The sequence below is a fragment of the Dromaius novaehollandiae genome, chromosome 3 (genome assembly GCF_036370855.1).
Source record: "Dromaius novaehollandiae isolate bDroNov1 chromosome 3, bDroNov1.hap1, whole genome shotgun sequence".
NCBI classification, from domain to species: domain Eukaryota; kingdom Metazoa; phylum Chordata; class Aves; order Casuariiformes; family Dromaiidae; genus Dromaius; species Dromaius novaehollandiae.
The window spans coordinates 10,386,095-10,412,855 of record NC_088100.1 but is presented as its reverse complement, the minus strand read 5'-3'; the positions used below and the strand labels follow the sequence as shown (position 1 = coordinate 10,412,855).

General features: G+C 37.7%; 1 protein-coding gene across 4 annotated transcripts; it reads left to right on the top strand.

Moving 5' to 3' along the window:
* Positions 1–13,340: 13,340 nt before the first annotated feature.
* Positions 13,341–24,181, top strand: TDRD15 (tudor domain containing 15). 4 transcript variants are annotated; one of them, XM_026092345.2, is made up of 4 exons: positions 13,407–13,534; positions 14,108–14,177; positions 14,863–14,982; positions 16,258–24,181. In XM_026092345.2, exon 4 carries the CDS (start codon positions 16,263–16,265, stop codon positions 22,173–22,175), a length of 5,913 nt encoding a protein of 1,970 aa, XP_025948130.1. In that variant the 5' UTR covers positions 13,407–13,534; positions 14,108–14,177; positions 14,863–14,982; positions 16,258–16,262; the 3' UTR covers positions 22,176–24,181. The 4 variants fall into 4 exon arrangements, with proteins under 4 accessions (XP_025948129.1, XP_025948130.1, XP_025948128.1 ...); XM_026092344.2 differs by lacking the exons at positions 13,407–13,534; positions 14,863–14,982 and adding an exon at positions 13,341–13,393; XM_026092343.2 differs by lacking the exon at positions 14,863–14,982.
* The last annotated feature ends 2,580 nt before the right edge of the window (positions 24,182–26,761 follow it).

The window sequence follows — 26,761 nt, the reverse complement described above, 5'->3', positions numbered from 1 at the left end:
CATAGGAATGTGTGAACAACCTACATTTTGTTCCCAGTTCTCTCTTTTACACAACTGCTTATGCTTATGAACAGCAATTCTGTACATTTTTATTCATGCCTTTAGGAATTAACGAGGACATAATGACAAAGTCAGTGTAGTTAGCTATATTAGTTACAGTATATGTGTTTACCAAATTCAAGGGACAGTCTCCCAAGTTTTACGGTGCTGTTTTATAACTGGAACAACCCTCAATTATTCTGCTTTATCATTTGATCGAGGATACAGTTTTATCTTTAATGATTCACACTCTGAAATTAGTATGACTCTGACTTATACTGATTACAAAGAAAGTTTCATGTGAGAACATCACATAGACTAGCCTCGTTAGCCTTTAACCTACTTTCTGTAGACTTGTTTGTGAAGTTTGTTTGCAAAATGTATAATGATTTTTTTTCTTTAAAATTATCGATTCATCCTTACCTTTCAGGTTTGTTTGCAAAGACCCTTTTCTCAAGTCGCTGTTTTATCAGGCATTAAATCAGTCTTGAAATTTGGCCTCAGTCCATCTGGGCAAACAGACTTAATTAGCATACATCAAGTTTCACCATCTCCTAAGAGGGGAAAAGAAAAAAATCAAATAAGTATATATTTCAAAAGCAGCTATGAATTTCTTATACACTGAGGCTTTCCTAGAGCACATATATTTAGAGATGCCAATTATCAAGTCTTTTTCAATTTTTGCAGAGACAAAAAATGTAAAGCTGGATATCCACCTCCCAAGATTGCTTTTAGTTTCATAGAAAATGACAATTACCATTCTACATGTACTAAAATATCCTACTAATGGTTAACTTTATAGTTCATTTTCTATCCAAGGTGAAAAAAAGCTTTCAAGGTAAAATTTCAACTCAGTTCATAAAGGTGGAAGTCTTTTGAGATGAATGGATCAGAAAGAAGCACTGGTACCACAGACCTGTGCCCAAGTCCTACTCCTCATTTAGAATTTAAGTCAGGTCTCAAACTTCCTATTTATGATTCAACTCCAAGCATTATTAGCACTTTCCAATAAATATATTAAAAACTGTGAAATAAAAGGAACTGCATCAGAGTGGGCTGTCTCCACACCTGTGCTTTGGAAGGCATCTATGAGAGCACTTATTACATAGAAAAAATGTAGTATATAAATGTTAAGTTTGATGTGGTGATAGCAAAGAGATAAAATATTAGTCTGCTTGGAAAGAACTGAGAAAAAATAGGGAATGATACCAGGAAGACAGTTTGGCATCTAAAATGAGTAATAGGCAGGATTTAGTTGCCTGAGAGAGAAAACTAAAAAGCCTGCACAGCCCCCAAATCCATTAAATAGTGAAATTTTATGCAGCTTCAAAATTTGTATTAGTGCATTACATATATTTTGGTCCTGATATTTCCCAGTCTCACTGACTGTATCAAAACCAAGGAAAAAGGCAGATCAGGACAGACTTCTGAATGGGTCCCAGAACTTCACAGCTACTGTGATATAAATACACAAATTGGCTTTCATGAAAATGTTACAATGTAAACAAAAATCCTATTAAAACAATTTTTCTTTTATTCAGCATAAAATTTCCCCAATCTCTTACAGGTCTTAGCAAACATGCATTTGGTTTTCAGTTTTTGATATTTTAATTGCACACAAATACATATTTGTGTTTTTTTCAAAAATGCTAAAACTGTTAACTCAAAAAAAAAATAGTATTTCAAAACAGTACTTTTCACTGAAGCAATGTTCGGGTAAAAAAATAACAATTGGTTCCATTCACAGATCTTGGAAATCAAAGAACTTAGTGCGTAGTTTGACTTTCAGTCTAGCTATTTAGTGAGAACTCATAGCAGCTTTTCTCTGAGGTATGCTGCCCCCAAAATTTAAGGTGTGACTGCAGTGGAGAATGATTTAAATGTGCACCAAATATACTGCCTGGAGACTGTGGATGTCAGAGCAGGCTAACAACTGAAGTATAGGCCTGAAGTCCTCAGAGTGATTGTACAACCCATGGTTAAGCCTGTGCAATCATATCTTCCCTCTTGTTTACCCATGCTATACAGTTTAAAGCTTGTATATTTATAGACTTGCTCATCTTCACTCACATTTTTATTTTGCTGGATATATATTCCCAACTCTCAAATCATTACATATTTTCTGAATTACTTCGTGAAGAAAAAGCAAAAATAAGCAAAAAAGGCAAAAATATATTTTATTGCTACAAAAGATTCCTGGTAAGACTTTTAAAGAGATGTTGCATGTTGTGTAATTCTTAGGGGGACAAATGATAAGAATTATTCAAAGCAAACACTTTAGGGTTCAGATCAACAGGTAATACTCAACTTCAGACCACACTGACCTGTTCAGCTGAAAGATCACCCTGACACAGAACACATGAAAGAAAAAGAATCACTCCCATGAACCACTATGACTGTTTGGATGAACGTGACCACCCCAGGCTCCTCCTACCTTTTCCAATCCCCCTGCATTCTCCTATATAACCTAGCAAATTGCAGCAACTACCTGTCAGCTAAGATACAAATCGATTTTGGTTGGGCAAAAGGGAATTTGCTTTCTTCTACTGTGGATATGCCCACTGCAGCAGGGGAGATTGAGTAATTTCTATTTTTAATAAACCTTCTTTTACATTAGTCAGGGCAGTGACAGTGTAGTTTTCCAATGAAATACCTAGATAAGTTACCGTGCACCCTTTTCAACAAAGTCAGGTCCTTACGAGTCCACACAAAAAGGCTATGTTGGCCCTAAAAAACAAACAGCATGTGGAACTCTTCTCTGCCTGGAGTACAATTGGTATAATCCAGTTGCACCCTTATTACTAATTCTTTACTTTCAAAAACAGGGTGACTGCACCCAAGCTATTTATTGGAAATGGTCCCTGACCTAGGCTGACTACGTAATCATGCTGAGAAAGTTTCGGGATAGCATTTGCTGGCTCAGGTCAAAACCATGCCAAGGACTAGTCGAATAATCTAATAATATAGACGATTGATTTCTAGTGGATATATCTATGCACTGGCACTGTTTTATTTACTTGTACAGACATAGCCAGAATGACTATACAGAAGAATTACCTCCCTTTTGCTCAAATCTTTACATTGTCAGACCAGCTATATGCAATCTGGACTCTGCTGAAGCTAATGACAAATCTGCCACTGACTTGCACAGGAGAGAATTTTCCTCTTTATATTTAAAATAATACATATACGAATGCCAGAAAAGCCAATCTAAATTTAGCCTTGAGAGATAACTTTGTAATATTTCAAATATGGAAAAGGTAATGAAGTTTATCTTTTCTTTGCTTGCTTTTTGTTTCTAATCAACAAACTTCTATCCATCAATTACTGAGCAAAATGAATGAACTAATAGGTAACATTTTATGAAGAGTGTTAGGGGTCACCAAAATTGGACTTCTGGATTGAAAATCTACTCGGAATTTAACAACTTACTTTACAATTGCTAATATTTGCTTCAACTCAGACTCTGAAAAGAGCATTACATGATCAACTTGATTTTTTGTATTTAGGCAAATCATTCACTGTGTGACCCACAAGAACTGTCTGAAGCCTGAATTAGTCTCTGTGAAGTCAAAACCGTAGCACTCTTTGGGAAGTAATATATTCAAGAAAGATTCAAGATTCTGGTACTTACCTAAGAATAAGTATTTTCCATTCTCATAAAAAAGAAAAAAAAGTAATTTGTGTTATTAAAGTTTCCATGTGGACATTGCAAAGATATCCTTCATTGCACTCATCCTCAAAAAGAGAAAATGTCATGGCAGTTATCAAAGATAATTTGAAAAACGTTAGACCTGAGAATCTCCAACTGTAATAAGTGCAGTTTATCCTGCTCTGCCTAAAAAGAGAGTATCATTTCTAAACTTCATATTAATTTACAAATGCATTAGCCAACCAAATAATCTCATGGAGCTTCCATTAACTGAGAGTACTTAGTATAGTTGAAAATATATTACAATCAAACTGAACAGAGAAGAAGGGTAATTTCCTTCTCTCAAACTTCACCAACATCCAGACAAAAGGGTATACTGCAAATATAACCACTAAGATACTTTCTCACTGATGGATGTAGGAGGTTTTATAACTCTCATCCTAAAGTAGGGTTACAAAAGCAGGAGTCTCCCTTAAGTAAAAAATAATTTCAACTATACATTTAATTTATACAGTCTTTATTTGCTGTATTTTAAACAAAAAAAAAATAATTGTTCCACAGAAGCAAATATCCAGTAGGGTAAAGGTATTTTATTTCTTGCCACAACACTTTGAATCTGAACTACCTCCCAAAGGCAGCAGAAGGGAAAAAAAAATCCTCAACCTAGCTAAATTTAAGATGGTTGTAAACTATGGACTGAGTCACATATAAGATGGCTGATGAAAGCAAAGGACTAAACTTGATTGACCACTAGATCCCTTTTTATCGTAAGCTCCTATTTTCAAAAGTATTCAGGTATCAGCCAACATTATCATTATTGTATTTTCTTCATGTAAGAAGAAAGAAGACAAATCTCTGTGGCATATAAACACATTTTACAAGTAAGGTTTCTTTTACTGGCCTGATGTTCAACTCTGCTGTTGCTATAACTGCAGCAAACTTAGCAGGTCACCATCATTTATTACCAAAGAGCATACTGATTATCCCAAATGCCAGTCTCAGCTCACTCACAGGAGTGCAATACTTTCGTGATACATACATTCAGCAGTGAAGTGCAGGAACTATACAGTTAATTTCATTTTGTGCATATATAGGTTGTACTCAAGAACTGTGCACAACTGGCCCTTGGAAATGTGCTCATTTCAAAGATGATTAGCTGTCTCAATATTTGGAATCTATTCTAAACATACAAGTCAAACACTTTTTTAACAATATCCAGTAATGCCTTATGATTTCTTAGTTTAGAACATTCCCTCTTACCTTATAAAGAAGTCTATATAGAGAAAAAGTACTTAAAAGAATTTATATGGAAATCCATATGGTAATATTTGGAACCTTGTCGATTCAGCATTTTTAGCCACTGGTGTAGGTGTAGCTGTTTTGAAACCAAGGTACGATGCACAGGTAAACCTCGCAGCACATCTGTGTGGAGCATAACTGGACTAGGCTTTGCATTGAGGCAGTTGAACTGGTACTAAAAACCTAGTATATACAAGGCCTGAATGTGTTTTACATGGCTTAGATTGCAAGTAAAAGTAAAGTATATGGAGCAGAAATCTCCACCTGCCCAGAAATACCACTTTACATGACAGAGATGGGAAAACTTAGAGTAGACTGAATGCTGGGAAAAGAGCTTAGCACAAAGCCTGGACCAGGAGGTGCGACTTACGTAATTTCCTGAATGTGGCCAAGCTCTGGGTCAAATGGGAGTGAATATCGAACAAAAAATCATGCTACTGAGTACATTCTGTCTTTCAATTGCTTTACCCTCATCTTTGGAGGCTTACGAGCCCTGATCCTACAATCAAATTCACAGGTGTAAAATTCACTGAGACTGTGACAGGCATATGGATTCACTTGTGCAAGTTCGTGCAATCAGATCCTGAAAGTGAAAATTACCAATCTATCATTTTTGCTCTAGCAGCCTTGTGATTCAATATCAATCCACAGCACAAATAATAAAAAGCCAATCAGATTCTGAAAATCTTTCTGTTTTTTACTTTCCACACAGTATTAGTAACACATGTAAGACTATTTTTTTTCCTTAAATATATGGAGTGAAATCCTGGCCCCAGTGAAGTCAATGGGAGTTTTGCCATTGACTTCAATGAGGACAAAATTTTCCCCAAGTGCTGGTGTGATTTTCAGCCTGTCTCTGCCCCTTTAATACAGATGATGACACAACTCTGTGTTTTAATTCCAAAGATGGATCAGCACCCTGCAGCAATTAAAATTACTGTAGTACATCATACTTTTCCAGTACATTGTCTGAAAGACCATGCGGAAATGTTTTTCACTTTATGCTGTATAAAGAGCTAAAATTTACCAGAGAGAAGTTAAAGAGACATTTAGTTTTAAAATGTTATATTTTAAAAGCCATTTCTAAACTAATCTCACTGAGTGAAATTATGCATGCAGACATCTCACTGAACAGCACACTGTCTGTACCTATCTGAAGGCAGAATTTGGTCATTCATTAAAAACAGAACTGGTACTAAATGGCCAGCCACACACATACATACGAACATCCAAAAATGCTGGTGTGAAATAACAGGTTCTGCTGAAAGTCTGAAAAGCAAGCATGAGTTGTAATGACCATTGCCTTTGTTTGCATTGTGATTTTGCATTTCATGCAAATGACTAATGACAAATGCTGGAAAACAGTTTTAGGGAATTCATTCTGTTTGTAAACAGACAAGATGTAAAATATTTAACAGGATGGATATAATGATTAACATTGAAGTCTGACATTGCAAAGCCTTTGAGAAAAACAAACAAACAAACACAGGACTAGCTTAAACCACAGATCTCAGCTTCTAAAAGATGCTGAGCACTGCTACAGTTGGAATTAGAGATGCTCAACATTCCCGAATAAAAAAGCCTTTTACAGACTACAGACCTGAACTATGAGATGAAGAAAGTTAAGCAATCAAAGCCTTTTTCATTTCTGATGTATTTTTTATGTTTAAATGAAAACTATGCATAGAGAATCCAGGTAAGACTGTGTTCCTTTAGCATTATACATCCAGTGAACCCATGCATAGATAGTATTTGAGCCAAAAAACCTCTTTGGTTAAGACTGTGGGAAGTCTGATTTTTACTTGAACGTGTAAAATTCATACAAAGGTTTGCTAAGATTTTAAGTGAGTATAAATTAAGACCACACAAGTGCCATCAGATCTGCAGAATCAGAAACGTGTACCTCTGCAGACACCCACTGCATTCATGAAGCTCTGAGAGGCTAAGGTCCTTTCTTCACATACAGCTTGTAGAGTTGGGCCAGAACTTTGTTAACTGATACGGACCATAGAAATGAATAATGTTAAAAACCTATTAGATCATTCAGTTTGTCTCTTCAGAAGCAACTACATGATTTAACAGGTCTTTTTCCACCTCTTAGTTCCTGTGATTCCATGACTCACAATTCAATTAGCTCACCCACCATCACTACATACAATGGACTCTTCCACCACTCATCAGAAATATTATTCAATATTTCAAACAACAGAATTGCAACTGTACATGCAACTTCACTTTTTCCCTCAGGAAAAAAAAAAGCCTCCTTGATGTACATTTAAAAGTTTTAGATATGTAATATTCATATTAGAAATACAAATCTTTATCTGTAAAGAATTAAAGTCCTACTCTGAAGGTGGCTGCTCCTCTTCCTGTATGGACGTAAGTACACTACTAGAAAGTAACTTCCAGAAGATCTTACAGAGGTTCTTAAGGAGGCATTCAACTTCTCCATTAGCCCTACTTTTCCATTGCTATGCTGAAGAACTAGAAACTTACCACTAAGTGCACCAGTGTAGCTTCCCTATAGATGCTTCTACATTAGATTTAGTTCAGAACAGGAGCGTGTTTCTAACGTGAATCTCCCGACCATCCCCACTTACCACACTTTGGTATGCACTGCATACCAGAGTGCACAAACCGGCATCCTTTGGAATGAAACTAACTCAAAAAACACTCTTCAAATACTAGTAAGCATTCAGACCACGCAACCACACTAAAGCTAGGCTGAAGTAATCTTCCCTTCCTTAAAATGTATTTGATATGGATGCTGGATCATCGGCACCAATTGTTTCACTCTACAGATCTATTCTCATTGTGCCAGAGTATTTGCTAATGTAAAAGAGCTCACTCCATCCAGCAAATAGGGGTTACTGGGGTAAAACTGCAGTACAGGATCTTAGTAGCTCAACACCAGGGGCCTGACATGTAATATGACATGGTGACATGACCTTATTACATAGGACTATACAGGCTGCACAGGAGAGGAACTCAGCCTCAACATTAATCGTGGGACTGTATCTGCATAGCTGTAGTGGTATGATGTACTTACTTTGGCAAAACTTATCTGTTTAGGATGGTCCCTATTAACAGAAATTCTAATTTCTATTTTGTCCCAATGTTCAATGACAAGTCACAATTTATTCTTTCACCTGTAAAATAGGCAGAATATCTTCTCATATAATAGGAGTGCTCTGAGTTATTGCCATTGAAAAGTACTACATGCATTTTTAGTAAAAGCAATGGCAATAGTTTCAGTCTTCTGATGAAAGTATTTCATGAGCTGCTTCCACCCACTGCTTTTTGATACGTAAACTGCTGACTTAATGATTAACTTCATATCACCAATGATATCAACATAACTTTTAAAAACACAGTGGCCATAAGAGTAACACACGATGTAGTAGAATATTTGAAATTGAGCACATCTTGAATAAATAGGTTTGTAAGTTAAATTTTTTTTCAGGTTACCTGAAAACATTTCAGGTGATTTCAAATGATGTAATTAATGTGATGACTCTTTTACTCAAACTCTGTAGTACGTGCACTCTCGTATTTCATTACAGGTCAGACTGATTTAATTGCTCCTGTGCTCCTTCCTTCTACTGAAGTAACACGAGTGTATTGCTAAGCATTGCGCTAAACTGGTGGTTGTTCCTGCCACCTAGTGGCTGTTGCTCAAGTTATCAAACAAAAATTAAAGATGCATCGAGGACACACTTTCAAGGAGAAAATAGGAAAAAGTGCACAAACTTTTGTTTTGAGATAACTGTTTTAAGTCTTGTTTTTCAAGACTATCAACTACTACACAGACAACAAAAGTTCCGGATTGACCTCAGGAAAAAAAGAAAAAGTGATATACAGACCTTGCAGTGTGAAAGGTTTGTGTACCTGCTCTATACAAGCAACTGGTTTCTTAGGGAGGAGTTAATTACAATTATGTGATTATTTTTATGCCTTCTACTTCTCATGTATGTTTTATCATTTAAAACAATAAATCTGGGCTTATCTCAGCTGGAAATAAATGATCCATTTACCATTATCTTTGTTGATGTTTTCACTCCCCAGTTTCAGAATTTGAAAATGTCTTGTATTTCTGCTGTAGCCACTCATCCATACCTGTGTGCTACATGTATCTTCACTTCCCAAGCTATTTAAGGGGCAATCACAAGTGGTATTAAGCAGAATGCTGCAATGCCTTTTCAAAAAGTGCTTTGACTGCACACAACAAATAAATAACTTCTGTGGCAATCAGAAAGCACTGATGTATTTCCACATTTCCACAAGACTCTGAAGTCGGAGAGGGCTGGAACTCAGCCAAGGAGTATAAGCTTCTCTGCCCATGAACATTAATATGTCATGACCTGATAACCAAATCCTATAGGAGACAATTTCAAAATGTTTTGTTATGATAGACTTGCTATGTCCTTCCTAAGTATGAAAAAGTATAACAAAATGATCTATTTTAAAAAGTTTTTATCATAGTAAGTGTAATATTCAGTCACAGTAAGTGTAATATTCAGAAACTATCTTAGCATCACTAAAGAACAGATCCCAGAAGAGTCCTGGGGATTAAAAGCAGGATGCAGAGTCTAATTCTGCTTCTCTCCCCATGTGGAATCAAAACATTTCAGATCTTTACATAATTTATAGTGAAAGTCAGGTGCTTCATAATGGGATCCATTCCAATCAGCACACTGTGCAGAGAGCCAGCATGATGAGTGTTCAGCTGTTAAAAACAATCCAGAAAAGAAATGCTATGGGGAGGATGAAGTCTTAAACCCTTCTTCATCTCTCAGTTAGGGAGACATTCTCATCCTCTTGCAACCTGTATCTTTTTCTTCCCTTGAAGATAGATGGCTATGCAGTTTTTTCCTCCACTCAGGAACTCAGTGAGGCTCATCCTTATTTTAAAATGTAGAAGAGGAGATGCTGATATTCCCTTACCTCTTTTTATATGATATTCTACTGGTTGCAATGTTTGTCCTTTTTTTTGTCTGTTTTTCCTGTGCTCAAAGTAAGGCAAACATATTTATCACCTGCCAAGCGAGTGCTCTAAGAAGGCTGCAGACTACTTTTTGGCATCTAGACTGGGATACGAGCATCCTTGCCATTTAAAGCCATCCTTTGGCTTTACGTTTCAGTATCTCCATAAGAAGTTTGTACAATAAATCCTAGTTTTGTCTTAGTTATGGGTGTTTGTTTTCTTCTTCCCCAAACAATTTTCATAAATGTTGGAAGTCAGCTATAACTGAATGATTAGTTATTCATTATCTGGTATCAACACTGTGCTGCTACTCAGCAAAATGTTTTCAACTTTTGCTTACCGTACATTGCTACGTTCTATCTCCTGCTAGACAACTGGCAGTGGAGTGTCTTTTACAATATTGTATTAAGCTGTAGTAGAAGAACAATTCTCCTTTCTTTCTTTATGGTACACTTAGCTCTGTAAGGAAAACTAGTATCTGTTTCTTCACAAGAAATTCAACAGGAAGTGTTCTGAAAGCAGTCTAACTTGAGTCATACCATTATCACTTACAGAATAGAAATTGGTATAAACAGCCACCTCATCCCAAAAGCATAAAAAGGCTTCATTAGTACAAAGTTATAGTTTTTCATTAACTACTTCTAATGCAAATGCAACAGTAACAGTGAAGTTGTTATCTCTGTCTGGAAATGAAGCAGTAGAGAGTTCTTCTCTCTGAAGAAGTCTCAAAGAGAAAATACTTCTAAGACAAAATTCCTAAAGTGAGTCTCAAGTTATATTCCATCTCTATCAAACTAATGAACAAGGATGTACGTTATCTATTACTCTGAAATACATCCCTTCATGAATTTAAACACAGATGACCTACACCTTAACAACATTTGCTATATGTTTTATTGCTCACTTTGCATCTGAGAATATTTTTGTTTCAGCTCTGTGCATTTCTGTTGCTCCTCCTTGTTCACATAGACTTTCTTGATAACAGCATTAAAGAAATTTGTGACAATTATCAAGGTATGTTTACTAGTTTTGTCAAGATAAAAACCTGTATCAAACTGTTCTAAAAATCTGGTATCAGGTTTAGTCTTTGGAGAATTGGTAGCTTTGTTGCTATCCTCAAGCTGTTCCACTGCCTGAAAATGAATGCACTATTTTCCAGACTGATATAAGCAGTATGACTTCTCCTAGTGGTAATGAGTTCCAATTCAACCTATTGACAGGGTTTGTATGTTTGATATGAAACAGACATAGGTAAGTATATGGAAAATAACTCTGTAACAGGTCAAAAAACCAAAAATCTCCTGCCCTCTCCCAAAAAGGAGCAAAAGCTAGTGTGTCCAGTATCTGAGACATTTGCTGGTCTCACTCTCTCTCCCTTTCCTCCTGCCCATAGCAGTACAACTTCAAGCAGGAAGGATGCAGTATATTCCATCATGTATAACTGCACATGTTCAAGGCACTCAGCAAGGATGTGGTAGATAGATAGTTTTTAAACTCAGGCTGAGAGAAACCACTTCTTACTGCTCTAACCATAAGATTATTATATTACAGCTGCTATCAGCACTGTAATATTTGAAAAGAAAAATGTAGATCTCGCTTCATTTAAAAAAAGATAGTGATCGCACTATGCCCTCAAAAGTGGGTTTTGAACAGCAGACTGACCAACAAGACTGACTTCAGCCTGAATTAAAGGGATAAAACACAGCCATACCCCTACATCTCTTTGTAACATTTAGTATATTCAGAAGCTTAAGACTGCTCCTTGCCTGGCGCATGAGGCATCTGAATTGCCATTCTCAGGCAGCACTCTCCCTGCACATTATGGATGTTGGGGTATCTACCTTGGTTTCCGGATTTCGGTTTGAGGTTTTAACTTGTTTTTAAGGGGATGAAAGTTATGACCAAATCTAGAGTACGGTACTAATGAACTGCATTCTCACAAACTGATCCTAATTAGTTTAATGGAATTTCTAGGGATGCAAGATCTGATTATCACCATGTTAAACTACACACATAAATCTAGTTAAGTAACTTCAAGACACCTTAGAGAAAATGTCAATATTACAAGGCTTTCATCAGTCTATTATTATACTAAATATCCTGCTATTCTACTTTTTTATTAGAAGTGACAAAAGTATGCTCAGACCTTTTACGTAAAGACTGGCAATGTCTTTTAGCTACAAACAGTAGATATAGTAGTGGTAATTGTGGCTGAAAAGAGCCCAAACTTGGAGGGCTAGCGTACAGAGGGACTGCACAGGACATTATCACATTGCATTATAAACAGGGTAAACAACTTGACAGTTCATAATTAGTATGTGTACCCTTATTTTCTGTTAAAGAAGTAAAAACACTGGGCAAAATTCAGTATTCTAAAGTAGCTTGCCAGTAGTGGAATTATGTTTGCTACTGCAAGAACAAACTGGACATTTTGTACAGAAAAATAAAGCATTAGATTTACCAGTGATAGATCTACAATTTTTGTTCCAAGGTACTGTTATAAAAAAGTTTGAACAAAAATTTGAATACCGACATGCCTGTTTAAATAAAAAATAAATTAAGAAATTCTTTAAATTTTAAGATTAATTCAAGTTGGCATAATATTACTTTGAACATAAAATATGTTATCAAGACTAGATAGTAACAGCTGTATTTGGGGAAGATTACTATAACTAGATGCTGCAAAGGCAGCTTTTTTCTCTCTCAGATTGCCAGGTATAACTACGATGCAACAATCCTGATCAGTGGTAAAAGTCTGTAAAAACTCAAGGTTAACCCATAGAGATTATTACACCTGCATGCATTCATTCATTCCAAACACATACATACAAGTACTAGCCTCTGTCAATACTTTTGCAGGACTAGTTATCTCCACTTCATACCATGTTTCCCTGATGCAGCCATCTCATTTTACAGCCTCTTCAGATGCACTCAGCCCTAGCCTAGAAAAAGTCCTCCTGACAACAGGAAAACGGGGAAGACCTCCCAAACGCTCTTTAGATAACCCCAGATAGATCTTTAGATAACCCACAACTCAGGGGTGCCTTTTATAAAGCTTAGACGGTGTTTTATGAAAAACAAGCAGCTGGAGCAGTTTTCTTATCAAAAAAAAATCAGTAAACATTAAAAAAATCTGCAAACCTGAAGGGAAAACAAACTAAGCGCACCAGCCTACTCACAGATCTGCAACACCCACCCGCGCGCGTACAGGCGCGCCCCCCCCCCCCCCCCCCGCCTAGGACGCCTCGCACCCAGCACTCCTCAGCGCAAGATGGAGGCGGCACCTTCTCCGTTGGGCCGTGCGGATTGGCTGGGCGATGCAGCGGGGCTCCCATCAATCAACCTCAAGCCCCGCCCCCACAAAAGAGGCGCCGAAGTCGCTGGTGGTGTTACCGCGCACGCGTTTCGCCACTTACTGCGTGAGCGCTTGCTTTGCGCCGCCATTTTGTCTGTGTGGGGTGGGTGTGGGTGGTGTTTCGTCTTCGGTCCCGTGCGGTGTTGAGGCGGTGCAAGGTGGTCGTGCGCGGGTTGTTGCGGCTTTCGCGTGTCGCTTGTGATTGGTAAGGAAGCGGCTGCTGCCGCCCGAGTGTCGCGGTCTTCAGCTTCGCGTCTCTCCCGGCGGCGGGAGCCCCCATGCTGCGGCCCCGCGGGTTGCCGGTTCGGGCTCTGCTCCGCGTAAGGCTTGCTTGCTCCCTCGGGTCCGCGTTATGAGGTCGTCCCACATCTCTTTTGCAGAGGGCAGGACCCTTAAGCGATAGGTTGCGTCCTGCTTCGCGTTGCATTTGGAAATCCTCTTCGTCCGTTTGCGGTAGTGCGTGAAGTAAGTGATAGATCTGGTCTGGCTGAAGCGTTGCAAGCAAAAGTAAATTTGCAATGTTCTTTTAGGAACTGTGTGTGTGATTGCATGGTGTGCTTTTTGAGCAGCAGAGAAAGAATGGTCTTACTCCAGCTTTTAAGAAGAAGGAATGAATTTCATAACTCTGTTTTTTGAAATCTTAACCCTGTCATTAAACTTTGTATGAAGAACTCTTGCAGGGCTTGTGTCCTGGGGAAAGGGAGGATTTAGAGAAGGAGAACAAGACTTCCAGTTTCTTTTATCTTTCGAATGACTTAGCTGTAATCTTTTCTTGCAGAGAGATGCAGAGGTGATAATAAGAGTCTGGAGGGAGTTTTCTGAAAGCATAAGCCATAACTGGTATGCAGGTGAGTAAAAAGCAGTGCCTCCTCCTGTAAACTAGAAATGTTTCTGTTTGTCTGATGCCACTATTTGGGTTTTGCTAGCAAGCTAGAAAATGTTGATGTGCAAAACAAAAGGCTTTTTTACATGTTTCTGTAACCAGGAGTTAGTTTTAGTGGAAAAAAATAGGTGCCAGAAGGATCAGTGATGTTAGTCCTAAGGTTTAAATATGTCTAATGATTAGGTGCCTCCATCAGGCACTTCACGACATCTTAAATCTTATGTAAGAAAGATTTGTTCCTTACATAGAGAAAGGAATGAGACTGCTGGCTATCTGTTTTTACTGGTAGGTCACCTGGAATTCGTACTATCATTGGGAAGTTGCCTAAAGCCAAACAATAAAGAAGACCATAGTGGTAGGGGCAGCTGACGTTTTATCCCTGTTCAGTGTTATTTAGGGCTGCAGGGAGCTGTTTCCTGCTGGAGGCCATCAGCTCAGAACCCTTTTCTGAAAGTTGTTTTCTTTAATGAAACAAGTAGAATTCACCTTTCTATTTTATTATAGGGGAAGGTGAGAAACTGAGGGGTTTAGTTAGCATGGTATTTCTCAGATCAGTGTTTGGTACTGCTTTTAGTAGGAAGTCTTGACTTTTTTTAAAAATTTTTTTGAAAAGTCATGTGTTCACAGAGTCATCTCTTCTTCCTGCCCAGGATGTTTTTCTGAGTTTCACTACTGGGGTACTTGTTTTTTGTAAAATTCAAATGACAGGGATCCATATTCAACTTGGAAGGTGGATCGTGTTATCACTAGCCACTTCATATATGCTTAGGGTAAGAGCTGTCACTGTAATTCTGTTGAATTTCTGCAGTTTGAAGAAAACTTTGTTTTAATAATTTGTAGTTGAAAATGAAAGCTTCACTTTCAGCACTAATTAGGATTTCTTAAATCAAGCATGTGTTTTGTCCAGTCTAACCTTGTGCGCTTATCCACAGTCTTTGCATTTGACAAATGTTGACTACCCCTAATCACTAATCAGAATAGTGGTTTGTTTCTCACAATTTCTTGATTAAATTATAGGTATCCTTTTTAACCAATGTGTAGTCACAGCTCTGTTGATGAGTCCAAATTTGAATAGAACTGGAAGCTGAACTTGAAGACCTAATCTTAAATGAAGGTCTGAGCAGGATTTACAGAGTCTGAAGACATTTAAACTATCAGAATTAGAATGTTACAGAATACTGTGAAGTAACACCTTACAAAAGGCATTCGATGCAGCTGTTAGTTGATGGACACTGCAGACATGTTTGACACAGATAATGTTCCCTATGTCCTTGCAATTATGAAAACTTACATGATACAGCTCTACATGATAGTATAATTCAATCAGATTAAATAAACAGCAAAGCATAGAGCTGTAAATGTGATTGATTTGAAAAGTGATACACAGAGAAAAAGCAAGGTTAGTAGGAGTCCTTGATAATTGCTGTACTAAAAAGAAACTGAAAGAAATGTACTGAAAATACTTTTGCCATATACAGAAGATCTCATTATAACTGCAAGTCACATGCAGTGAAACTGTGAATTGGATCTCCCTTGAAGAGAATAGCCATTGAACTTGTTGGTGGCTCCTAAACCTCTCTGGAAACTTTGAATAGTCTATTCCAGGGTAAAAAAGATCAGAGGTCCATTTGTATTATTAGCAGAGATGATATAAATAACATGAATTGCCTTTTCTGTTTCTTTGAGCAGAAATACAGAGATCTTTCTGGTCTCTTCTCCCCCTGTTTACTTCTGTTTGGTATTTTGAGAACCACTTTCTGATTATGAGCTATTCTCAAGTGATGAAATCAGACAGTAGCCACAAGAGCTAGTCGAGAGATACTGTTTTTCAAATGTTGTCTGAGCATGTCTTTACAAAGAGAGAATTTTGCCAAGTGTATCCCACCTACAAAAATATGAAGTTGTTAAATGTTTGGCAGACAATTTACCCAGAACTGTAACAATATGGTATTAAAACATTTTGCAAACAAATTTCACGTTAGAAATAATTTGCTGTAGAAAATTACGAAAGATCATCAGACTGATCTTACTCCTTTGCCTTGCAGAAAGAATGGAATCTTTGGCTCCCTCACCAAACACTTTAGATATGCATCTGAAGATAACTTGTGTAGAATGCCATCCAGAGTGTTTGCTAGTGGCATTTCAGGGTCAATACAAGGATGAGTGTGAATTTGACTACAACATATTACAAAATGAAATCGAACGTGCATTCAAAGTACAAGATAATGTTGATATTTGTGGATCATGTTTGGTGGAAGACACAGAAGGAAAATGGCATAGAGGAAAAGTTTTGAAAAAGAAAGAGAACATCTATGAGGTCTGTCTTATAGACATTGGGAAAGTGATAATGGTTGATGAAATACATATTGCTTCTGCTTGTGCTGAATTGTTTCAGCTGCCTCCAAAGATAGTTTATGGAGTTTTTGCAAACGTACTTCCTCTTGGAGAAAAATGGGGTCCAAAAGCTGTAAACTATTTTTCATCTCTGGTAGGATTACAGATTGCAGGTCATGTGAAAGCTGTTTTACCGTATCAGCTGTATATCCTGGAAGTATCAAAGGTCATTAGTGATATTGTTGAACTGCAGTTAGGAAAACTTATTGATGGAGATTCATTTTGTCTTATTGTAGAAACACTAAAAGCATTGCCCCAAGAAATGCTTTGTAAGCAAATGCCACAGTTGTTGAAACATAAGTATGCAGTCCAGGAGTTACTTACATTTAGTGATTCTGAGAAACCATCGTATTTTCATCCAGTTCCTGGTGATCTCTTGCCACTTCTGCCTGTTGGCAGTAAAGAAAATGTAAAAATAACTGTTGCAATAAGTCCAAATAAATTTTACTGTCAGATACAGAAATGGCAGAAAGAGCTGGAAGATTTGACAGGAGCAATGCATTTGTACTATGAAGCTATAAGCAGAGACTGTAATACATCATTGGGTAGTTTAGGGTTACTTTGTGCTGCCAGAAGACAAAACGGACAGTGGCATAGAGGTGTGATACAACAGTTTCTCGCTGACCGTGTGGAAGTCTGGTTTATGGATTTTGGCAATATTGAAGCTGTGCCATCTAGTAGTGTTTGGAAACTTAAAGAAGAATTCATGTCATTACCAATGATTTCATTTCCTTGTGCACTGTCTTGTTTTGGTAATCAGGATGAAGCAGCAATAAAACTTCAGCTGAAAGAATTTATGCAGGCCTTGATAGGACAAACTTCTGTGTGTGTCTGTATTGATTTATTTAATGCCAGTAAACACTTGTATTATATTACACTGCAAAATCAAAAATTTGGAATAAATAATACATTTCCAGAAAAACTGAATGAGACAGCTGCATTGCATGTCTCACCTTCTGATGCAAAAACTACAAGTACTGATGTAAACTACAAAACAGGTGATGAGAACCACAGTTCATTTAAGAATTATACTAGAAATAAACTGACAAACTGCTTAACTGAATATGGCAGTTCTTTTTCAAGCCACTGCAAAAGGGTAGGAATGAAAATGAATTCTTCCCATGTTGCTTTTGTGGTTTATGTAATAAATCCATCAAACTTCTGGATTCAAACAAAAAAATGTAAGAATGAATTTCAAGCCTTGATGAAAAATATTGCAGATGTGTATAACAAATGTGGAACGGATGACAGGGTCCTTAAAAACCCAAAACCTGGATTGCTGTGCTGTGCCCGGTATAGCAAAGATATGCGCTATTATCGGGGTGTTGTCACTGAAGTGCTTTGTGTCAACGTTATTGTATACTTTTTGGATTTTGGATATACAGATACAGTACCCTGTTGTGATGTAAAAACATTGCTTCCGGAGTTTTCTGATTTACCAGCTTTAGCTATGTGTTGTGCACTTGCATGCACATTTCCCATGGAGGATGTGTGGATTAAAAAGGAAACTGATTTCTTCAAAGAGACCGTGTTTAACAAACCAATTCTGCTTCGAGTAGTTGGAAAGCAAAACAGCAAATATATTGTTAATGCACAGTGTATGAATGGTTTGCAGGAATGCAATGTTGCCATGTGTATGGTTCAGGCTGGATGTGCTGAATACTGGGAGGGGAGACCAGAATCTCTTCTAAATTTGGCAAAAAATTCTCGAGTCCTGAATCACCAGAAGTTTGAAAAGAAAAAATTAGGTGCACAGGGCAGCTGTAATAAGCATAAAAATAAAATATCAGGAAATGGGCAGATCTTTCAAAAGGAAAAATCATTAAGTGTGCCTCCTGTGCTGAGAGAATCTGTTGTGCTCTCCTGTTTTGGAAGAGGTGCTATTTCTCAGAGGCATCAATTACCACCAGAGGAAAACATATCTTATAAAGAGTTTGTGTTTAAACCAGGAGCTTTTTTTGAGGTGGTGTGTTCCTACATTGATTCCCCAGCAGATTTTTCATGTCAATTGCAAAGCAAATTGCCAGAGTTGAATAACTTGATGGAACAAATTCAGATTTATTATAAAGTACATACCAGCCCTTACAAAACTGGACAGGCTGCTTGTGTTGTTAAATGCTCCAAAGATGGGAGGTGGTACAGAGCAACTGTTGTGCAGCAAGTATCTGCGGATGAAGTTGATGTGGTTTTTGTAGACTTTGGTAATCGGGAAAGAGTCTTACTTAAAGATATTCAAGGTGTTCTTCCAGACTTCCTAGCTCTGGAAAGTCAAGCATTTAGATGTAGTCTTAAAAATGGACCCTTGCAGATTAACACACTTAATTGGTCTGAAGAGGTGTGTAGACATTTTGAAGACTTCATTTCTGCTTCTCGAGGACCACTGATTTGTATCATTTATGCTCTAATTCTTGTAAGCCCAAACTGCTTGTATAATATAGTTGACTTACAGACGCCATTCATTAGTGCAGAAGAGTTTCTAAGAGAACGTGGTCATACCCAGTCTGAATATATTAGATTGAGAAAATGTGCATCTCTGAGTTCTCTGTACAGTTTTTGCTACTCATCTTTTAATATAAAAATTGGAAGTGAGGAGGAGGTTTATATAACTCATATACATAGTCCTTTGAAATTCTATTGTCAGCTTAATCGAAACACTGAAACTATAGATGCATTGATGAAGAAGGTTAGTGAAATAAGTAGAATGCCAAATCATGCAAAATATGACAGCAATACACGATTATGTATAGCCAGATATTTTGAAGATGGTCTCTTCTATAGAGCTTTGGCTTTTCCTACGGAATCATCGTCCTATTTGCTGGTTGACTTTGTGGATTTTGGAAATAAACATATGGTAGAGAGAGACGAGTTGATGCCTATTCCAGAGTGTGCCACTGACCTACTGCTAACACCCATGCAAGCTATTAAATGCTGTCTTTCAAATCTCAAGGAGACAGAAATTTCAATAAGAGTCAATAGATGGTTTGAGGAGACTTTCCTTGGTAAACTGCTGAAGGCTGTAATTATATCCAGAGAACCAGATGGCCAGATTGTTGTCGAGTTGTATGATGGACAGCTTCAGATAAGTCAGAAAATTAGAGAAAAAATATTGGAGGAATTGGCAGTTGTGAAAAATTATACAGAACAGTTTGTTGGAAGTTATAGAGTGGTACACCACATAGAAAATGACAAAGAAAGTGAAAAACTAAATGTGGAAGATTCTGAAAGAACTCATTTGAGAACTGAAGTGGAACGACAAGTATGTGATGTCTATTGTCAGACAAATACTGGGCAAAATTTTGTAGATGAAGAGCAGACAGCGCGCAACACGCATGATTTGTGTAGCAAGTCCTCGAAACTGTTGACTTCCCAGGATAGTGAAGAACCAGGTGTTAGAAATGGTGTTGGTGCTCTTCTGGAGCACCAAGAGAAACCTGTAGATGAAAAGCTGCCTCCTCACTCACTGTGTCAGCCTCCTCTAAACTTAAAGGAAGTAACTGCGAATACTGTCTTTGAATCTTCTACTGAAAGACTAAATTGTCCAGGTCAGCAGGAAAGGAGTGAAAAAAATACAGCTAAATTAACCAGTCTTCCTCAACGTGATATCCAGGTGAATTCAGAAGTAGCAGGGTATATTTCTCATGTAAATAGTCCATCAAGTTTCCATATTCATCTTGCAGAGGAGGAAAACTTAATAATTCAACTAGCAGAAGAATTAAATGAAAGCACAGTGAATGCAGGTCATGAACATGACTTAGGTGAGCTCATGGTAGGGGATGTTGTTTTAGCAGAATATTCTACTGATTGTTTTTTTTATAGGGCAGTTATTAAAACTGTGAAATCAGAAAACTCCTTTGAGGTAGAGTTCATTGACTATGGTAATACAGCAGTTGTAAGTCCTTCAAAGATCTACAGGATTGAGACAAAATTTTTAACATTACCAAGGCTCAGTATTCCTTGTTTCCTTAGCAGAGTAAAAAGTACTGCTGATGAAAGCTGGACTAATAAAAGTATTTCCTATTTTGTTAGAGAAATCAATAACAAGCCAGTCACTTGTAAGTTCTTGCAACAACTTGGAGAGTGGTGGGAAGTAGATATAATTTGTGAGGGAAAGTCTATGTCTGATGTCGTTCTGCAGAAAAAACACAGGACAAGATTGCAAAATACATCAACGCATAGTCCGGAAAACACATCAAAACAAATTCTGATTACAAATACTGCATCTCAATACAGAGGATCAAGGAATAATTTAGGGGGTCAAAGTAGAGCTAAGGCTGTTGGGACAAGAAATACTTCCAAAACACTATTAAAAGTTCCTCTTCAAGATATAAATCCTGGACAGGTAGAAACAGCAGAAATAATTAATGTTTCGGGGTGTGGAAAATTTTGTGTGAAGCTACTTAGAAATTTGCAGGTATTACATGATTTAAATGTAATGCTTGTCAAAGAAGCAGAAAAAAATGATTTGCTTGCAGTGGATAATATTGAAGAAGGATTGGAGTGCATAACAAAATCTAAAAGGAACTTAAAGTGGTATCGCTCGAAAGTGATGAAGAAGTTTAGCAGGGAGAGGTTAATGCTAGTTTTTTTCATGGATTGTGGCAAGTGTGAGATGGTGTCCTTAAATAATGCAAAGATGCTCAGTGATGAGATCAAAAGTATTCCTAAACAAGCTGTGCCTTGTAAATGGGTTTGGTTTAAAAATTCAAATAGAATTCTGTTTGTCAATTTAGTAAATGCACTTTTAGATCATAAAATAAGGATCTTGTTTCTGAGATATTTGGAATCCTCTCATCTGTGGGAAGTAGAGATTTTAATAGGGGAAATTCTACTTTTGGAATATTTGAATAGGCTCTTAATTCATGATAAGACCATTGCTGGACCAGAGAAATACAGTAATATAGACTGTAAAGCATTTGCTACTTCCTTCAGGATAAATTCAGTCACATGGATGCTGCTGCAGAGTGGCAGATGGTATCCTGGGTTTGCAACTACAGTTACTGATCCTTCAAACTTCTGCATTCAGTTGGAAGGCTCATTTCAGTGTATGAAGAACTTGTCTCTGCTGCTCTCTGACCTTCCTGATAATCTGCCAGCTTTGCCAAAAGAACTTGTGGCTCCTGGTGCTGGTTGCTTGATCAAGCTTGGACTAGAAACAGAGTGGAACAGAGCAGAAATTAGTGAAGTGTCAAGTCAGTTTGTTGTTCTTACCTTCATTGATTATGGCTTTCTGAAAAAGATCCCTTACTCAGATATCCATAAACTTAAAGTTCTTCCAGAAGATCTGGCTTATTTACCACGCTTGGCATACTCTTGCTGTTTGTGTGATACTGTTCCTTCCAAAGGAGAACACTGGAGTGAGGAAGCTAAACTTCTGTTTCGGAAGCTTCTTAGTAAACCAGGTCTGATGCTCTGTTTTAAGCAGTATGGCTCTGGAATGAAATTAGAGGTTGATGTTCTGTACAAGCAGAATAATCTAGCATGCATCTTGGTTGCTGCTGGCCACGCAGTCTACTCTAGGAGTAGATGCCGCCTCGTTCCAGTTGGCAAAATTAAATCGACCAAAGCCTAGTTTCTTGTGATTCCCTTTCTGAGCCAAATTATAATTATGCTAAAAGCTTTGTCTTGCTGACAGAAGTAAAACAAGGAAGTAAAGTGCAAAAAAAAAAAAAGTATCTAAAACAGCAGTATGTGTTAAAGTTTCAAATAAGGACTGTAGTGAAGTGAATGCTTGAATATAATTAACAAAGAAACTGAGTCCATGTAATACTGCAAAATATTGCAAAAGATGGATTTTAGTGTGGAGAAGTTTGTTCAGCTTTGTGCTGATATGAAAAATAAAATCAAATCACACAAGAGTAAGCCTGCTATCCCTGGTTGAAACTTGAGATTCTGATGATCCATGGCCTAGAAAGAAAGCATGAGGATGCTGTCAGAATTTATTTGAATAATAAATAGACTACATTAAGAAGGTATCTCTTCACCGTATCATAAAAATGATTTATAAATACTGCTGTCTAATGGTATTTTTTTCAGGGTTTCTTGCTATGTTTATTTAGGTCATTGTGTTTTTGGCAAATCCTTATCAAAATACTTTTACAATTTATGTATGAAGCAATGTTACAAGTTAGGCATATAACTTTATTTGCAATAACATCTGGTTTATCATAACTTAACCTTACTGAGTCCTTACTGTTTTGTATGCTCAGAAAATAAATCCAGAAAATCCATAATACTTGGATCCCCGTTTATGGGAGACTCTTCCATCAAGTTGTTTTCAGATGGCTCTTGGTGTAAGGATGTGCTTGACTTATCTCAGGGTTTTCTTTTGATAACATTACGTTAGTGTAGTTCTCTCTGCTGAGCGTGTGCATCTGGTTGGTCTCTCCTCTCCATGCTTCCAACACTTTCCTCTAAATGGAGAGAGGAAGTTTTCTCTGTACACCACTTTGTGTCTCGAAGGAGTGTCAGTAATCTTGAAACATGTGGAGTATTTTTCCTTTTCCTCTGTAGGAGGAGGAAATTTCTGGGGAACTGAAAATTGATGATACACTGTATATTTCTGAGATTTTTTTTTTCCCCCAGTAACTGTTTTGAAATTATAAGCATGTGTCAGGTGCTTCTACATGCAACTTAATGGTTAATTAACTGACTAAGATCTGGATACCTTAAAAGCCCAGTCTGTTTGGGTGGTGTTAATACACAACTTATGTTATGGAATATCCAACTTAAAATATGTAAGTACATTATTTTTTCGGTTTGTGTATGATTCAAAAACATTATCTAATGTTACAAAGTGGAGCCTAGAAATGACAGATAATAAAAAATCAGCTCTGTGTATATTATTTTGATGTTCTGCAAGTTGAAAATGTTGGATTTATTTTCAAAAATGCTTGTTTTGATTTTCAGTGTGAGCGGGCCTAGCTTAAGATACTTGCTTCTGTGCAGAAGGTCTGATATGCAAACTGCCTAAAGTAAAAGCCAGATAATTAAAATTATTTTTAGTAGTATGCTGTACCTGAAAATATAGAGAATAGCTTTTGTTGCCATGAATCTGTGAACAATCACAATAGTTAATATGTTGAATTTTCAGAAGTACATTATAAGGCTATGTTTGGATTGCTATATGAAGTTACTGGGATGTTTGACTATGAGTTTTGCTCGTAATCGTCTTTCCTTTGTATGGTCTTACTGTCCCTCCTCCCCCCTACCCCCAGCACCTTCGGTGATAATAGCATTTTTCCTGTAAGTAGGAGAGGCTATAATTGTGATCTAGTTGAATACACTTTTCCATGTATTTCTGCTTGAAAGAAATTGTCATATATTTAGGATATATTAACGTTTAGATATATTTTCCCATTTGTTTTGGGGCAAACTTGATTCTGAGCAAAAACTTTGTTGATGTGATAAAATTTCATTATTTGGAAACTACTGCTTACCATTTGGTTTTATTTCCTAAATGTATCTCTGTAAATTGTTTGTACCATGCCACTGATTACTTTGATCGTTTTAATACATGAAGGTGATGGAGAACCACTTGCATTTGTATGGAATTAAAAATGTTCCAGTGTATACTAATGCAGTCAGTATTCTGTTTTTTTTGTCATGAATAGGAAAATGCTGAGCTTTTGTGTATAGCATGCCATGCCTAAGTCATTCTGAATTTATTTTGAAGCTTTTTGTGACCTCTGTTGTTGGTGAATATGCTGGGAAAAAAAATCTGAAGCTACATCTGTACTTCCTCAGTGGGACAGTGCCAAGGGACAATCCCTGCCCTCCAGGTCAGCAGCAGTGGGGTGGATTATATCTGTCCTGTACTGAATTAAGGTTTATTTTTGAGTATTATGCAAATACCACAGGTATTTGCTTAGCTGCACGACTTTGTAGCATGAAATACATGCCATGCTCAACCTTCATCTGCTCTATGGAGATCAGATGTACCCTCATTGGCACATTTTATAAGGAGAGGCAGGCCTATATACTAGTAATATGTGGAACCTGTTTCAGCAAGGGTTCTCCCAGCTGCTGCTGCCCCTGTGTTTGCTGACTGCACCTAACAGTCTTGTCAACAAACATCACAGTGAGGCACCTATCTCCTGAGATCAGGAGAGCTGCCCTTACAGGGCTATCCCGGGCAAGCGGAAACCCCCCAAAGAGTAGAGGAAACTGCAGTTGCCATCTAGGATGAAGAGTGCAAATCTATGGCAGTGCAATGAGAGGACAGCTACCAATTAGTCCCTCTATTGCAGAGAAGTGAGCTGCTAGAGCCCCAACATGTGTTAACAGATTGTGCTATGTGATTGGGATAGTCAGAAACTTGGGATGAAGGTACTGATACTCACGGTCAGGAGCTTATAAACCCATTGTGTTTACTGAGGTGACGAGAAGAAGGTCACAGAAACCTTGGAGAATCTTCTCATTTTTGACTACTGCTAGCTGGCAGGCAACTAATTTTGGATAAGCCTATGCTCAACATCTGCAAGGTACTGAATTTCCTTCTTCCAACAAAAATTGAAACTTTGATAAAGTGTCATTAAAATGCAAACTAACTTTTAAACCCAATTAACTAGAATCATATATACAAATAACAAGCCAGTTCTGGTCACATATATACATGTAAATGTCAGAATTTAGTGATAAGGGTTAGGAGCAGCAAGAACGTATGATGAAGACTGGAGTTTGGGTCGTGCTCAAACTTTCCTTACCTTCTCATATGGCTCCAAAATTGCCCTTCAGAGTCTTTGACCTTTAAGTGGTGTATGCACATTCCTATCACATGCGGGTAACTTCTTGTTAAAATTTCAGCACAGTTTATATCCTTGCACAATAGGTGTCACATTGTATGCTTTTCCTAGCAGACGAATCTCATCTTTCACAAGAGAGGAGGAAAAAAAAAAAAAAAAAAAAAGATACCTAGGGAGTGGGTGTGCTGCCCTAAACTGAGTGCTTTGAAAATTGCTAAGTAGGTGGGCTGCACTGTTATGGAGATAATGTGGTCTCATAAAATCTGTGCAGGGATGGTAAGTAGAGAAAGGAAAGCAAGAAGAATTTGCACAGGTTCAGGTATGTATGGCTTCAGGCACCCCAATGGTGGCTAGAAGCTTTTTGAGTCAGGACATGGCAGCTGTGCTGTGGTATTCTAGCCAGTAATGGGCCAGCTGTTGTGGATAACCATTTTTTTTTTTGTCTGTCATACCCCTTCTCTGTCTTAAGCTGGTATGTTCCACACGGTTTGACCTCTGAGAAAGATTTATATTCACTCTTTTATTCTAAAAGCAAGAAGTACTTGTAAGGTCTGATGCTTACCAGGATTGTTTCCCTGTCCTGTGTCCTGCCAAGGGTCATGGTTAGCATTGTTACGGAAGTAGAAAGCTGTAGAAAGGTCAGGGGGAAGCTTTCCTTGGGAATCAGCTGAGCCTAGAAATCATGTTGTAGAGACCTGTTCCTGATCATCTTTCCAGATGGAGTGTCAGTTGCAAGCCCAGAAGGAGGAGGAACTTGTACCTGAAAATGTGGTGCAGCTTGGCATAGTGAACATATGCATCATCAAACCTCACCCGATCTTCAGTTGGTGTGCCTTGCCTTATATAGGCACTTAATTTTTAATGCCTAAAACAGGGCTGCAGGTGTTACCAGGCTCATGTGGTACCTTGGTGCATGGCCAGCTAATTCTGTCAGAAAAGAAACTTTTTTTTTTTCCTCAAGCCTGGACCAGGCTTAGACTTACTACTAGAAAGGCCTGGGATTCAACTGGCTGCCACATAACATCTGTCTGGCCTTCAGACCTAAGTGCTGTCAATTTTTCTGGAGTTCAGACGGCCCCAGATAATCACAAGAGTTGCTCTTCAGCGTGGCAGTGTAGGAATTTTACAGCATAACGCTGAAGGTGTATGCTGTGTGTCTTGTAGGGTAGAATTGAGAGCCTGTGGGAGAGGGAGGCTTACTGGAGGATTTATCCTGATGATAAAGGAACCAAGCCTTATGCTGTCCATTCATAACATCTATGCAGAACAGATTCTGGAACAAAATATTTTGCCAGTCTCATTCAGGTTTTTCTTAGAATTGATTGGCTTATTCAAGAAGGAAGCCCAGGAACAAATTGGAATTGATGCTATGTAGACAGTTCAGAGTCTATAACCTGGAAATAAAACGGTTAAT